The sequence below is a fragment of the Sander lucioperca genome, chromosome 6 (genome assembly GCF_008315115.2).
Source record: "Sander lucioperca isolate FBNREF2018 chromosome 6, SLUC_FBN_1.2, whole genome shotgun sequence".
NCBI classification, from domain to species: domain Eukaryota; kingdom Metazoa; phylum Chordata; class Actinopteri; order Perciformes; family Percidae; genus Sander; species Sander lucioperca.
Window position 1 is genome coordinate 30,688,720 of NC_050178.1, and position 17,026 is coordinate 30,705,745.

At 41.1% G+C, this 17,026-nt stretch overlaps 1 protein-coding gene across 2 annotated transcripts in view; it reads right to left on the reverse strand.

Annotated features, from left to right (window-relative positions):
- Positions 1–15,662, reverse strand: part of LOC116065465 (zinc finger protein 385A-like) — a 30,989-nt gene extending 15,327 nt beyond the window's left edge. The window contains exon 1 of one of the 2 annotated variants that reach the window (XM_031321017.2): positions 15,191–15,662. In XM_031321017.2, the coding sequence (XP_031176877.1) occupies positions 15,191–15,203 (13 nt within the window). In that variant the 5' untranslated portion in view covers positions 15,204–15,662. Of the gene's footprint in view, positions 1–9,024; positions 9,470–15,190 lie in introns of those variants that run through there. The other variant, XM_031321025.2, reaches the window with a different exon arrangement.
- Between the last annotated feature and the right edge of the window lie 1,364 nt (positions 15,663–17,026).

Here is a 17,026-nt window from a genome sequence, read left to right on the forward strand (position 1 = left end):
AGGCTATATTAGTAACAGCAGAGGAGGATCCTTTATCTGACAGCAGGGGAGACGTTAAGAATGTGCTGTCAGGATCAGAAATAGATGGAGGGGAGTCTCTCCTTCTGGCATTTCTTTTCAGACTGCTTCATTCCTTGGGAGGCTGTGGCAGCTGAGGCTCAGTTGTAGCTATTGCCATTTGTGTGTGGCTGTTTTTGCATATGCTGCCTGAGAAGAAGGGAGTTAAAAAGGTAGAAAGGGAAACAAGATATAAAAGTGGAGGTCACGGTTTAAATGTCCTTCATGCCATGAATCCCACAGCTCACATGACGGCCATTATCACCTCTCTAACCAACCACAGCAAGGCTTGTGCTGAGTGAAAAACCAGCGGTAATAACACACCTTAGTTCACACCAACATAGGAACATGCAGGAATGAATGAACGCGCAACACCAGATAACATGAAGGAAAGAGAGTAAGCAATAGCAACATAAAAATATGTCTCTTTAATTATCATAGAAAGTTATACTTTCTTTTTATTCCTGTGTTTAAAAATGTAAATATTAAAGCATAAGGAAGGTGATATTCTATATTTGAAGACAACACATCTAAAGACCCAAACTAACAATGTGTTACTCCATATTTTAATACTTACTGACTTTCTGAGAGTCTGTGGCACACAGCCCCCCTGCCCATTTGTTCTTACTGAAGATGTAAATCTTTAAAAACGGGTCACAGATAAATCCTTTAATTTAAAAAAGGCTCTAGAATCTTCTTAAACAGCTCAGCTGGGCACTGTAGTTTGTAGAAAAATGTTAATCAAACAGGAGTAAATTGTGTATTTCACTTGGTGACTTGGTGATTTAGTTATTATTTACAGGACGGTGCATGTGGGATTGACTCAAAATAAACACTGGTAAATCTGCAGCTCATTATACGCCACATTACCATTTAAAGGTCAAAGTATGTCTGCGGTTACTTATAAATCTGCATTTGCTGTGCAGACGCTCACAATAGGTTGATGAATTTAACGTTGGCACACAGTGTTTTCAGGGTCATATTGTGCACCATCCCACAGCAGCAGCTTGATGTGGTGTGAGGGTAGCAGCAGCATCCCCTGACCTACCCTCCTCCTGAGTGATTTACAATGACATCAGATAAGTGAACGCCACGACTCTTCAACAGCAACCACGCAGGGAGGGTGCGCATTGATTGGACACATTCTGAGAAGCGTTAAAGTGTTAAAGTGCTGCCAAACTCTATAAATCCAGGCCTCACCATCTATTGCTCCTTCTCTCCACTAAAATGAACAGACAGCGCTGTCTCACCCAGCCCCTCATCTTACAGACTTTTTTTTCTAATGCAAATGTTTGGGTGAGAAAAAGATCAATGTCTGTGTAATAGCTTATTGAATTTTTGTGTAGATTGTGAGAGAGAGGTAGTTGGACAGAAATGAAGAGACACGGAGAGGGGAAAAAAACGAGACTGGATCTTATTGTCACAGTACATTTCACAAACCCCGACGTGTGCCTGCGCGCACACACACACACACACATACACACACACACACACACAGGCATGCACACACCAATATGCTGTGACTAAGGCCTCTCAAATTGGCAATTCATTTAGCCAATCTAGGTTTAATGATCACAGAGGTAATGTCAATGTCAGTGCCGTCGCTGGAGCCTCTGTATTCCCTGCCTGCCTCCATCTTTGTGCTCCATGATGGGGCAGGAGACTGGGTGACATGCTGTCTAACAGAATGAAGTCTGATGAGAGGCAGAAGCACTGCAGGGGCCCCCCGAAAAAAAGAGAAATAAAAAAAAAATATTCAGGCCACCTTTAGTTCCAGCTCCACACTCAAGAGGACCTGCTTGGCACACGATGCCAGCCGCCTTACATCTGCATCTAAATGGAGTGCTGTGCACAGAATACTCTGAAATGAGCTTCTGTGGCAGATTAGCCAGCCTCCCCTGACAAAACCCTGTGGCTGTCACTGCAGCAGAGACAACACTCTGTGGTGGCAGCAGTCTCCAAAAACCAATGGCTCCACCTCTTTCTTGTCTGTCTTGTGCACAAAGTTGATTCAACATTTGGTGGCAGATGACACCATTAGTATGGTGACGATCGTCATCTGTTCAAATGATTTATGACTCCTATTTATTATTTTGTGGCAGGAATGTTTCGTTGGCTACATTTTGGCATCAGGTGACATTATAACCAGTTCTTTGCTAAATAAATAATAAGTATATAAATAAATAACTTGATTGTTACATCAGCTCTCTCCTATGTGGTGTAAATGTAATGCAACTGTGTTAGAGGGTCTAACCTTCAAAGAAACAGAGTGTTAACTTTGTCGTGATTGCAGGGGGAAGATAGCTCTGTCTTGGTGTCGCATACTGCTACTGTGAAGGACCGAGCATGAAATCCAATTTACTGCAGCTCAGCTTACCCTCAAGTCAAAGGCAGCTATTTCAACCTAAGCCGGGGACAGGTGACAATACACACACACACACACACACACACACACACACACACACACACACTCACACACAAACCTCTGTAGTCTGAATGAATGATGCACTAAAAGGAGTAACTTATTGGCTCAACTCTGATTAATGTTGTGTTTGTCTGTGTGAGATCTGGACAGTGAGGAGAGGACACGGTGAAGAGCTGAGTGCTGCTGGAGCAGCACACGGTTGATTTCAGTCTGCACTTTGTTTTAATGATAGATGTTCTGCGCCCCAGTGGCCAGGCTTAAATGCCACCTCCTAGAGAACTCTCAGAAGTCCTCTTTTACTGGAAACTGTGTGTGTGTGTGTGTGTGTGTGTGTGTGTGTGTGTGTGTGTGCGTGCGTGCGTGCGTGCGTGTGTGTGCGTGTGTGTGTGTGTGTGTGTGTGTGTGTGTGTGCGTGTGTGTGTGTGTGTGTGTGTGCGTGTGTGTGTGTGTGTGTGTGTGTGTGTGTGTGTGTGTGCGTGTGTGTGTGTTTATGCAGTGCGCTTGATATCAGCCAGTCCTTCTGCAGCCCCACTCTCTGAAGCCATGCAGTATACAATCAATGAAGACTTTTGTTTTCATCTGCAGATTTTGCACCACTCTCATTAAAATTAAAATCATTATGTAATGATGGTAGTACATTGCTGTGTTTGGACTTTTCCCTACCAACAATTTCTCATGATAAATACTGTCTTTTGGTAGTGTCGGATTATTGAACATCACAAAGTGGTAAAAACTCCCTGATTGGCAAGGAAGTGGAGCTGAGCTTGGAGGGAAATAATGGCAGTGGGGCTGAGTGGATTGAGGCGATTGAGCGAGGAAAAGAGGTCTGGACGAGGGGGGGAGGTGAGGTGGAAAGAGAAGGAAAGCATTAAGGAGGGGGAGGGAGCCGCATGTTTTGAGGTGAGTCCAAGGTGACCAGAGGAGGTAAAGAGCCATATTTACCTGCAGCTTAATGTACAGAAAAAAATGTTATCTGTTAACTTCAGAAAGCCACTGGAAATCTAATTTAGCCAGATATATCTGTTCCTACTGACCCCATGGCATTTGTGGAAATATTTGTAGAAAATCAACTTCAGTGTGTATTAAAAATGCCAAACTCTGACTGACAACCAAACAAACAATGCTGCAAACACACATCAGCAATGAACCATACGTGATCTGTCTTCCCAACTCCATGTCTCGGGATTTGTGTGTATGCTTAAAAGAAGACATGACATGTAGACAACCTAGGGGGAGGAGGGGTCAAGAAAATAACCCCAAATTGTTCATGCATGTTTGACATTTTGCTTGTGACAGCCAGAGGTTAACCCTTACAAGCATATGTGCTGAATGACTGCTTTCTTCACTTTGACAATGTTACCATGAGATTTTTAACACATACCGTAAACAGTACAAATTTGACTGCCAGGCCGTTTTTGCAGTCTTTGTTTCAGTGTCAGAATGCACCAGAAACTCCATTTCTCTCTGCTTTTTCCTCTCATGTCTGCACATTTATGAGGTTGACTCATAAAGACTGAGGATCAGTTGAAACATTTATGACAGCATCAGTTGTTTCAGCAGTCTGTTTACGCACTAGTGACAAAGCCCTTTAAAGGCCGTAGTAATTATAACAGGATCACAAGATTAATTTAGGTAACGTTGTTATAGAGCGACAAAGCCATACACTAAGAGCAAATTACGTTTAACCATGAATTAAGCTAATTTAAATAGCTCACGTTACTGTATTGTGTGAACACTTAACTTCATATAATAATATAATATAATTGTATGTGGCGTTGTCTTTTATCGGCGTGCAAATGTTCCACCAAAACAAGCTCCTTGGCTAGCTCACCTTGCCACAATCCACATAGCTCTTGCTGGAGTCCATGTTTCCTAAATATCAAAGTCGTTGTGAGATGAATTTAATCTTATCATTACCAATAGTTACAATAGACCTAAATATGAAGGTCAACACCTAGGTTGACAAAACCGGAATTTCCCTTTAAGCTACAGAAAGGTATGGTAGAGAGTACAGATTTGATTTTAACAGTATATTTATGAAACCATCCAGTTGTGCCTTTGAGTTCTGGGCACTTATGTGAATGCTAACATGTTGGATCCTGGGAGCTTTGTTTCATGAAGAGGCTTGTGAATATCTATCTGTAGCTCCTCTCAGGCTTTAGCTCTTTAGGGTGGCGTCGGAACAACTTGAACCTGGCTGCAAACTTTCTCTTTCATTACTCTGCGGTCATGATGTAGCACAGTTTGAGGAAAACAGAGAGCACCACCTAATGGAACCATGTAGAGCAAAGTAAGGACCATTAAGAGATCCACCATGTCAACATGACCCGCAGCCCTTACTCATATCATTATTCTGTGTGTCAAACCATTTACACACCTGCTGGGAGCTGGCAGAACACACCACTGCAGATACTGATCTACAGAAACCTGAGCATGTAAAGTACACAAGCAAACACACAAAGGCACGTGCAAAAAGGTGAACACACATGCACAATGACATCAGACATACAGAAGCCAGGTGCATGTCCTTATGATCTTAAACAATAGAGAGCACACAAAGGCAATGAATACTTGATCTTCAATAGACAGAAACATCAAAAAAGAACAAAAATAGGATGTATGCACCTGATCTACATATAGCATAATGTTTTGTTTTTTCCACAGAAGCAGAAATTACAGGCTCCATTTGGGAGCTGATTGGAGTCTGAAGGCTAGTGTGGTTTAATGCTATAGCTCAGTCATGGGTTATGCGGGGTAAGAGTCAGGCTGGTGGCTCAGTTGTGGTCTGCATACCTTAAGGACAATAAACAACAAAGAGACTATGCTCAGTCTTAATGCCCTCTTGCCATTTTTGGCATCCTTGAAACCAGTAAATTACAGACTGTGTTTTGTGCAGCAGGTTTCAAGGCCTTGTACTTTTATAATTATGGTCAACAAGTCCTCCAAACAAAATGACAAATATGTCAAGATATTTCTGATCTGACTCCCATATCAGCAGGACAAGATACTTTGCCTTCCAAAACCATTACATAACGTACTGTCAGACTATTAAAACTATGATTAATATGATGTTTGCTGATTTGTCGCTGCTATGGTTAAGGTTTGAATAGGCACAAAAACCTAGTTGGTTAATGCTGGGATCAGAATACACAATATTTTCTTGTTTGTACCGTGACTCAAGGGTCCACCACTTTGGTTCAGACTTAAATATCTCAACAACTATTGGATGGATTGTCATCAAATGTATAGGTATTCATGGTCCCCAGTGCATCATTTTGGTCATCCCCTAATCTTTTATCCAGAGAGATAAGCAAGTTGAGATTTTTGGTTTTAAGTGAAATATCTCAACAACTATTGGATTGCCATGATACACGTTTCAGATATCCAGATCAGCCAGAGGATAAAACCCTAATGACAAAAATATCTGAAAATCTACCGGATGGATTGCCATAAAATTTTGTACAGGCATTCATGTCCCTCCCAGGATGAATTGTAATAACTTCGATGATGTTGTGACTTGGCCAACCGTAACAGTAGACTACATGTTGTAGCCTGCATGTACCCTGACCAATAATAGCTCACTGTCTTTCACAACTTGCATGGTGTGCATCGGTTATTGGAAAGAAATGGAATGGATTTCCCAGATCCACCTAATAGCACCAATATCATCCATCTTTTGCTTTAAAATTCTTACAGTTGTGACCAGAGAAGCAATTTGTGCTCTTATGAGTCATAGGACACTTCATAGAAATTAGCAAAAAAAATCTTTGACACTAGTTTTTTTTATTGGGACATCATGAGGTGCCCCAGATGCTCCATTGGTCTTCCACTATGACACCACTATAACTACACAGGATAAAACAAGCAACTGCTCAATATTATTTTTTTGTTCCTGACAAACCACATCTGTTGGATTTGACCATTATCGGGCTGATATCATGTAGTCTGATCCCAGTGTAAGGTCAGAAAAAGATTGTGGCCACGGTTGATGTTGACTGTCGGTAGTAAATGGTAAATGTGTCCAACATGCTTTGTTTGCCCATCCATCCACCACAAGCTCCTCCATAAGAGATTTTGGGTTGGTAATAAAAGTCACACTTTTATTACCACTTTTTCCTTTACGTTTAACAGATGAGAGTCACACGGCCGCCTGAGGTCATTGTCAGATTAAAGTTAAACATGTTGCTGTAGACATTTGAATAAATAACAAATGCTTTATCTTGTGAGGACAGACAGTATATGTTATACATACTGTAACTATAAACCTTTAGAGTTATTTGACCTTCCCTTCTTTGCTTACCAGTGCTGGTTTTGTTCTGTGCATTAGTTTCTGGCTTAGCAGACATATGAACTATGTGTCAGTTTGTCAAATATACAGAGTGACAGGCGCATTTCTTCATTTTAAATGTCAATACTTTTCATCCCATGCTGCATTACCTCGATTCAAAGGTCATGTTGTTTATCAGGGACAACATGCACCTGTGATTCCTTTGGCGGACATTGATGAGTAGGGAGATTTTGTGTGTATGGATTACTTCATAGCTACTGGTTGAGTGAACAGGGATGCAAGCCACGAACGTTTTTTCATAGTGCTGAGTGAGGTATTTGCATCACACTAGAAGAAGCCTTGGCCATTTTTTAAAGGTCCTATAACATGCTGCTTTTTGGATGCTTTTATATAGACCTTAGTGGTCCCCTAATACTGTATCTGAAGTCTCTTTTATATAGACCTTAGTGGTCCCCTAATACTGTATCTGAAGTCTCTTTTATATAGACCTTAGTGGTCCCCTAATACTGTATCTGAAGTCTCTTTCCCGAAATTCAGCCTTGATGCAGAATTACAGCCACTAGAGCCAGTTCCACAATGAGCTTTCCTTAGGATGTGCCATTTCTGTGTCTGTAGCTTTAAATGCTATTGAGGAGGAGAGAGGGGGGGAGGGGCAAGGTGGAGGGTGGGGGTGTGGCCTTGACCAGCTTGCGGTCGTAGCTCATTTTCTCATGGGCGGGCCAAATTCTCTGGGCAGGCAAAGCCATGGGAAAAGCAGCGAAAGGGGAGGTAACCTTTCCCCTTATGACGACATATAGGGAAGATTCCAGATCGGCCCATCTGAGCTTTCATTTTCTCAAAGGCAGAGCAGGATACCCAGGGCTCGGTTTACACTTATCGCCATTTCTAGCCACTGGGGGACCATAGGCAGGCTGGGGGAACTCACATTAATGTTAAAAAAACTCATAAAGTGAAATTTTCATGCCATGGGACCTTTAAATGGGCCAAATGGGTTGAATTTTGCCTTTCATTAAAGAAATAAAGTATTTACATGGCGCTGGCAGGGGAATGGAGATATGTTTTTGGTGATACACAAACAGAGAGGATACTTTTTCTCTGTGTTTGTTCTTCCATCTTTCCTTTCAACACTGTCGTTGTCATCGCCTTTCATGGACACTATTTCGGTCTCTAGACTTAAATCTGTATCTCAGTGTAAGGAAACTAATGCAATATATAAAACCCCATCGCCCCATGTTGTGATCTTGTGTCAATGTGTTTAGTGTCTAATGCATACAGAGTTAAAGCTTCAGCTTTGGGGGAGGAGTTACCACAAGCACAAACTCACACTCACAGGAAGACTCATGCAAGGTAAGAGCAAGCAAACAAAAATAAGTAGTCAAATATTTATTTAACACACACATACATGGAACAAGGTCATTGTAGTTAATCAAATTTAAGACTACTGTAGAAGCAAGCATTGATATTGATAAAATGTTGAAACTGAAAAAGTCTAAAGTCTGCTGTTTGTAACTGCGTCACATTGATACAAACTGAATTGATCTAAAGAATCTGCGTTTTAGTCTTTTAAATAAAAATCCAGTACAGGATGTGCATGTTAATATAGGCTAATTCTGCAATAATGTCCTCTTGTGTATTTTATTTAATAAAACTGAACGCATTGAGCAGCTCTGTAATATTCTGCAGTGATGAACAGCAGCGTAATTCATCTAAATACACTAAATGCTTTCTACAAAACATATTTACACTAATAACTAATCAGCACTTTTGAACCTATTAAAGTTATTTCAAGGGAAGGTCCACTGTCTAAGCATAATGGCCTCTTGACCTCTTCTGTCTTTTTTGTATTTCTTTTGCTATTTTGTGAATGTGCAAATATGATGAACTAGAGAAAAGTCATTTGCATATGCGTATATGAATAATTTTGATGACTACAGGATGCATTATTAACACACTAATTAATAAGAATGAAGTTCTATTAGGAACATCACATGAACAGGAAGACAAGGAGCCTTGCTCACACCATCCTACTGATTTTCTAAAGATGGAAACCCTTCCATCTTTCACTGGTCTTTTTCTAACCATGACTATATGAAAAACTATCATCTAAGATGCATCTAAGTTGGCGACAGCAGCACATGAAGCCAAAAGTTAGTGCCAGAAATGAGTGATTACCTTGGCAGAAGAGGAATGTAACTGTAAAAAACAAGCAAATCAATAGGAGCAAAGACAGAAAAGCTTTCTGATATTGTCTTACCCAAGATCATGCTGTACACGTCCACTGTCAACTTCTCTTTCCACGTTATCTTCTCGCTCAACTCCTCTCTCCCTCGATCAGCTACTGATGTGACTCAAACCTTAAGTGTCCCCCTCTCTGGCTCTCAAAACTCAACGTGGGACAAAAAAAGACGTCCCAACATTACAACCTTCACTTTGCATCCCTACGCTGTGTCTCTTCCTTTCCCTTCGTCCACATCAGATGCTTCTCCTTCAGATCTCGACACGCGTCTCTTTCTCAGCCAGCTGTTGCCAGAGGAAGAGCACAGCAGCAGCCCCGACTGCAACACAACACACACTACTGACTACTGCAAGGAAGCCTGTAATTTATTCACTGTTATATATTCACAGGAACACCAGATAATACAACTGAGATGGAGCCCTGCTTCAGTGGAGGAACCTCTGCAACACAGCGTCTCTCTCTCTCTCTCTCTCTCGCTCTCTAATATTTTGGGGTTGGTTATAACCTAAAGGCACCTTGCATTCCTGCGCTGCGATTGGCCGGGGGCTTGGCCAATGAATGAGTGAATGAGGAAGCAGAGTGATAATGCTGCTGTCAATTCTGCTCTCCCTCTGTCACCCTTTTATCTGCTGTTTACTATTGACCATTCTTTTTCTCTCTCTCATGTCTTTCCTTGTCTCACTCTCTGCCTCGAGCCTCACACTGAAGGCATCTAAAACATGTCTGCCCTAACAACATCCTCCCCCTTAATGAGGCTAAATGTCTGCTCTGGTCTCCCTTTTACCTGTTTGTTTGAGTGTTGGGTGTTACATTTTTTAAATGTAATGGAATTTTTTAATGAAATTTATCTGACCGAGTTCACATTGAAGTTGCCTTTTCAGAAAAGCGTTTGAACAGAGCAAAAAGAAAAGCAGACACAGAGGTGCAGCAGGGACTGACAGCTTGAGAGATTTGATGAAGCGTTGGAGGGAGTGGAGGAGAGATTGAGGTTAACTCAGACTGACTGAGGATGAACATTTAAGGTGAGGAAATGTGGAAGATGTGATGGAGCAGGAGGATAAAGGAGAATGCAGACAGCTGTTTGACAGGCAGAGAGTGCTGAATGAACTAAAAAACTAAGCTTACTTAGTTAGTTTAGTACTTAGCGCAATGTATTCAAAGCTTATGTATATTCAAGACTTCATCTAATTATTTCCCACAAGATCAGACATGACCTCCAGCTTTGAGCATCATGAGGTGATCCATTTCTACATAATTTATAACAAATAAATACATAAAATAAATTGAATACAGTGAATCAGATAGTGCTGCATGTCAACCTGTGTGTGTGTGTGTGTGTGTGTGTGTGTGTGTGTGTGTGAGAGAGAGAGAGAGAGAGAGATGAGGTTTCCTCATTAGTGAAGTCGGGCTGAATAATGCATGTAGGTGTATTGTTGTAGCCAATGGGCCAGGTGCTAATGTGGCTGTCTGAGGGTAAAGGGGCAGACACAGCATGACTTTAATGGATGTCACCATGGGAAACTGAAACCGGACCACTGGACTCGGGTGACGCATCATCCTGCGTGTGTGTGTGTGTGTGTGTGTGTGGGGGGGGGGGGGGGCTTTAAGTTGTTCACTTCACTCAGAGAGAAAAGAAAAACAGTTTGGGTTGAAATATGTTATTATACAGTACACTCAATTAAAGAATGATCTGTGATTAGCTTTTACCATTCATATATAAAACGGCATGCCTTCATTCATGTAGGAGTAGGAGCAGAGTGTCAAAGTTATAATTTACAAAAACAAGTCTTTATTGCAGGAGTTTGCAATTAGGTTCAACCATGGGAAGATTAGGTAACACTTTACTTGAAGGTATCTACATAAGAGTGACATGACACTGTCATGAACACATGCCACTGCCATGACACATGAACCCTAACCCTAACTTGTCATGACAAAAACCAAATGACAATCACACACAATCACAATTATGTCATAAATGTTTATGACTTGTTTGTAATGTTTATGAAATGTTCATGACAGCGTCATGTCACTCTTATGTAGATACCTTCAAGTAAAGTGTAACCAAAGTTTTTTCTCAGCCTTGTTCAATGGGCAGTCGTGGTGTGCGGTACTGCAATATTTGGTATCGATCCGATACCAAATACAGGGCCAGTATCGCTGATACCGATACGATACTGATACTTTTTAATAATAAAGGTGAATTTTAATAACTTTTAGCCTAAGTGTTTTTGTGATTTTACCTTTGGATTAAAACCCAGGACAGAATTTGCATATGCTTGTATAAATTTGTTGTGTTACCACTGTATCTTACAACCTTTTTACAAATTATACAGCTTGCTGTTGTTTCATTTTCGGCCTGAAAATATAGCCACACAGCGCTCCTCTTCCTCCTTGCCATTCTTCTGCCGTCTCTGTGCTGCTTGTGCGTGTGTGGTGCTGGCCGCCACCGCCGGTCCTGCCCCTTCTCTTAATACATACAGGGTCCTGTCTGCTTGCTTGCTTGTATGCCTGGCGCCGCTGAGTCACGTGACGGTACAACATCAAATCACAAGGTAAGTGTACAGGTGCAGTGAGGACACCGGCCTATATGTTTCGACTGTCGGAATGTCAGTCAGTTGATTGACTACTTTGGTCCAGACTAAAATAATTCAACAACTATTGGAGGAATTGCTATAAAAGTGTTTTACAGATATACATGTTTCCCAGATGATGGATCATGTTAACTTGGATGGTTCCTTTTTGTATAGTGCCAAACTTAGGTTGACATTTGTGGTTTTGAGTGAAATGTCATGTTTTCTTTTGCTTAAATATATATTTAATATAACTAAAGCTATAATGATTCAAGTTTGTATTAGTGTTGTAAGTAGCGTGCAGTGCAGCCTTAGGCAAGTGTGTGTACAGTATGTGCGTGTGACCTCAACTATCCTATCATTCCCCTGGAGGCCATAAATGTGTTGACAGGCTTGTTGAACTCTAACTTTAGCCATGATTAGTGGTGAGTCCTGAGGAGGCTTGCCAGCATTTAATGAAGTCTTCGTTTCATGTGTAACACCGATTAAACGGCCTGAAGCATTGGTTTGAATCAGCCACTCACAGGTTAAAGTGGCCAAACAGACAAAGTTGAAGAAATGAAAGCAATTTCCGAAAATGTTTCTTGCATAGCTAACATTTTCTATGCACAAGTAAAATGTAATAATGCATTACACAATCAAATTGTGTGAAGTACTTCTTGACAAACCCTGGTGACTGATAACAATAGTATAATTTAATGTTGTGCCTTTTTACTGGTTCTGCTGTTTGTGCTTTGTGGTCAGAGAGTCCAGATTTTAACTCAGGTCCAAACATACAAACCTAAAAAGATGCCAGATGTGTTCGTTTGTGAATCTATTGGATGTAAATAGACAAACAGAGTGTATTTCTCCTCTCCTGGCAGAGTGAGTGCAGTGGAGGCGCAGAGAGCGGCTGTTTACGGCACCTCAGAGGTTAAAATAGGTGTTGCTAGAATGGAGACACACAAATACACACACACACTAGACTAAACATGTCTCTGTATACTTACTGTAAGAGGTAAGTAGTTCACCGGCACATATACGTTGTGCTTTGTTGGGGAATGGGCTCGATTGGTCATGGTTTAGTATGCAGCTAAAATTCTTTTTTTAAAAACTAATTTTATTTTCCCTTAACATTTATTAATATCAGTTGTTTTACACTTAACTGAATAAAAAATATAAAGCTGTGTTTCAACTAACAACATTAACAACACTTTTCTTGCGGGTAATCCTCCTCTGTTATACATATATACAAAAAGCAGAAAATCCTCAAACATACAAGTTGTAAAACAATTGAACTTGATTCAAAACTGCAGCTTTGGACATTTTCAAAATTGAGTGTAAAAGTTTATTTTTGACCTCGGAAAAAAATCTTAACACAAGGTCCGATTACTATAGCTTTTTCTGGAGCTTTCAACCACATCAGAGACGAGTTAAGATCACCCCCATAGAGTTCAGTACACATGTCACATGATCACTTGAGTCAACTCCATCTACTGAAGAAGACGATAAGAGTGGTTTAAAGCTCCCGGAAGAGCTAGTACTGTAAGTAGATCTTGAATTAAGATTTTTTTCTTTGATTTGTCCTGAAATTGTTTCCACGTAAGTCCTGTTTGCAGGGAGTGAATCAACAATGTTAACCTTTTAAGAAAAGTACTAATAATCCTGACGTTTGATGAATTCTTTGACTCTACTTTAAGGTGCAGTCAGCAATTATTATCCAAAACACTTTTTGTCAAATTCAGCGAATATCTCCTCAGGGTCCAATAGCTGTCTGTTCTGTGTGCACGCTGAAAAGAATTCCCTTGTTCATGTGGAACAAAAAAAAGTGGCTCGGACTGAGCCACACAACACTATTCCTTTGGTGCTCGTGCACAGGACAGGGGAAAGGCCATGGGTGTATAAAGAGAAAGGCAGTGGGAGCGAGAGGGACGGTAAATATGGCACATGCTAACGTTCTGTAGGAGCACTGAAGGGAGCGGTGTATTTGTTTGGGTGTTGAGTTCAAATATCAACAATCTTTCTCCAGAATCGCAATCCACCTTTAATTTGCTTCTTTTTTATGTCCATAAAGTCTGGCTCAAGGGATGTACAGTACATTGCTGGAATAAAGCCTGGCTCTCAGGCGCCTGACCCATCCCTTCGCTATCTCCGCTATCTTTTTTGCAAGAGCACCGTTGCTGCTTCAGGGCTGAGCGCCGCCCAGGGAGGTTCTGATTGGTTTAAAAAAAATACAAACCAGCCAGAGCGTTTTTTCCCCTATCACCAGTGGTGTAGTCTACCTGATACGCAGGTATACGCAGTATACCCACTAAGAAAGCCCCAGGATTTCCATATACCCACTTAAAAATGTTCAATGACACCCCACAATATACTTTCCATTATATTTTGGATATATTTAGAATTGTTATCTGTTGTTTGTTTTTTTTTATCTTTGCATAGGCTAAATAAAGGTATTTCCTTTCCATTTTCAGAATGCAGGAAATGAAGTCTCTGATGCTCAAAATTTCCCTGGTGGAGGGCACCCAGACCCCCCAATATGATATGCCCCCCCTCCCCAAAGTCCCATTTTGGCCCATATATACATATACAGTACACACACTATAATACATTAGACTACACCACTGCCTATCACGTCTGGATCTTAAGTTATCAGAGAAACAAGCTGAGCAAACGATAACGGCAGCTTGGCTCGCAGCCCCTCAGCGTCTGAGAAATTTTTAAACGTGAAACTGCTTTATTCAGTTTTTTCCCAGTTTTAATCACCTGGTCCATTTGCTTTGGAGAGGAGGAGACCTCTGCAGATAATTCGGCTCCCGGTAAAAACCTCCAGAACAATGAACACTGATGGAATCCTAACCAGGAGAAGCTGACTGCAATGATGGCAATGGTGGTGAACAACACCCATGTGTAAACTAATCAACATGCAATAAACACAACGTTGTGTCCTTTTTCTGTTGTGACAAATTAAGCTGACACTGGGCAATCATTTGAATCTTGAAATAGAAGCAGTACCCCAACACTGGAATCACAACTCCCTTATGAGCAACATTTTCAACCAACTGCAACTACAAAAATTCATTCCTTGTATTGCATTGATTTCCAGCATCTATCCCACAGGTTTCATGGATGTACATGCGACTGATCTGACCATTGTTTGAATCCCCAGCTTATAAAACTGTATCTTGCACATTATGCTCACTATTTCTCCTGCATCTGCCAAACTCTTCTATACTGCTGTGATGCTAATGAAGGAACATTTTGGTCAGGAATGTCATGACGTGCTCAGACAGTGCCCTGTTTATGTAAGACTAAAATCACTCTCTTTATTTATTTTCCCTTCTTCCCTCATTCCTTCCCTGCATCATACCACAATGTATGTGAAAGGTCAGGGGGCAGACCAGGTCTAAGTGCAAACTCGTTTGTTAGAGACTGCCTTAACTTTCATCAAAGAGAGAGACCTTCAAAGCCTCATGGCAGACTGTAATCCCGCTCTTTATTTCTGCTCTGAATATTGCAGTAATGAGCGATTCTGGCTTATGTACCTCTCAGTTCATTTTAAGGTGATCAAAGGAGGAATGCGCAGAGTTGTGGGTGGTGTTGCGTTGCTCAGTAATCGGTGATGATCTTACCTGAGCCCCACATTGGTAGCCTCTGTTCTTCACTAGGATTGAAGTGATGCAAATCCTTTGTCCAGTAGAGAGTCCAAAGGTCAGTGTGTCAGCCAGCATAAAGTAATGTAGACAGAGGTCCTCTCTGAGTGGAATAAATAAAAGTTCACGCTCACGTTACTGTGAAGAGATAAATAAAGTAGCACTGAGCGACATGAGCGCAGACCCCACTCCAGTCAGCTGGTGAGTGGAGAGGGAAATGCTCGGCACAGGCAAACACATGCCCACAGTGTGGCTGCATCAAACAGCAGGCAGCTTGATGTTCAGTTTCTTCATCTTCCTCTCAGTCTCTTTCTCTTTTCGGGTTCCTTTTAATCCCTCTCTGTGTTTCTCTGTGTGTTTTTTTCACCTCTCTCCTGGGAGCGAAGGAACAAGTGCACAATATTCCAGAGGCTAATTCTGCCTCTTACGACGGGGGAACCTAATATGTGAGGACAACTGTGGAAGGACGGAGATACAAGCAGAGAGAGAGAGTGTAAGAAAAAGGAGGGGCAGGACAGAGAGGAGGGGGACCCAGCGATGGATGGCAGATCAGACGAAACAAGGATTGGAGTATTGTGTTGTTGAGGAGGAGGTGGGTGGCAAGCTGTTGAAACTTGAGAGACGTAAAGGAGAGGAAGAAAATGTTGACATGGCGAAGAAGGGAAATGTGATTGGCGGATGAAACAGATGGTTTGCAGGTGGATGTGTTATATTTGGAAATGGGTTCCCGCACAAATGGCTCTGTCCAAGTGGTTTCTTTCTCAGATAGCCTATGTTAAATGGCTCTAATAAATAATAGACAAAATATGTCATACAACTATCCAAACCATGGCACACATACTAATGTATATCTGAGGGGAAGAAAAATCTCATGCACCTTTTTGATTACATGCACATTTGTGAGTTGATAGCCAGATGAAATAATTAACTGCAAATACATGCAATTACTTGTCTTATGGTGTATTGATTCTGCAAATGTGTCAGCAAGTTCACAAAGTGAAGTGGATAAAAGGTGATGTTTTATACAAAAGTGCAGGGGGAACCATTTTCAGGGGAATGCAAGATGGCTTAAAGTAACATAACTTCAGTTATTAAGGTGCTCTAGAAATTCAACAATGCAAAAGCATGTTAGACACTAGGTTTGGACACTATAGGCAACACTATGATTTATTTATAAAATACAACATCAGACTTTGGTGTTCTCACAGTCCACCAGCCTTTATCAAGATGATATTATGACACACTATACACCCTGACTGAGACTAGACTAGAATATAAATTTGTCAACTTGCTATACTGCACTGTGGCAGATAACCCATTTAGGATTTTTGTTTGATTTTTGTATCAGTGTAACAAATACCCTGATTTGTGAGATATTTAATTTGCTTGATTAACCAGGACGTCTCTGTCTGCTTATTTTATCCATATTATATGTTTCAGAATTGATTATCCAGAAATGTTAGTATAACAGCATAAATATTAATTTCTTTGACATTTTTTGTCCATTTAGGGGTCCACTTGTATTATCACCTTATAAAGTTGTTGTGGCAAGCGTGTTAGCAAACCGTTTTTACACATCTGAGCAACATTAGCGTCTCTTCTGGTAATATCTGCAGCTTTAGCTGTGAACTGCTCAACTATGTTCACCAGCTAGTCGCTAACTTTGTTTGTCTGTTGTTTGGTTCCTGGGCAGGTAGTATATAGTTGGTTTATTATAGTGTTTTCACTAAAAATAGCATCCTGCTGAGGCTGGAAATGACGGCGATGAGAGTGGTGAGAGTCAATCTGATCCACTGCAAGTCCAAAACACTCTCA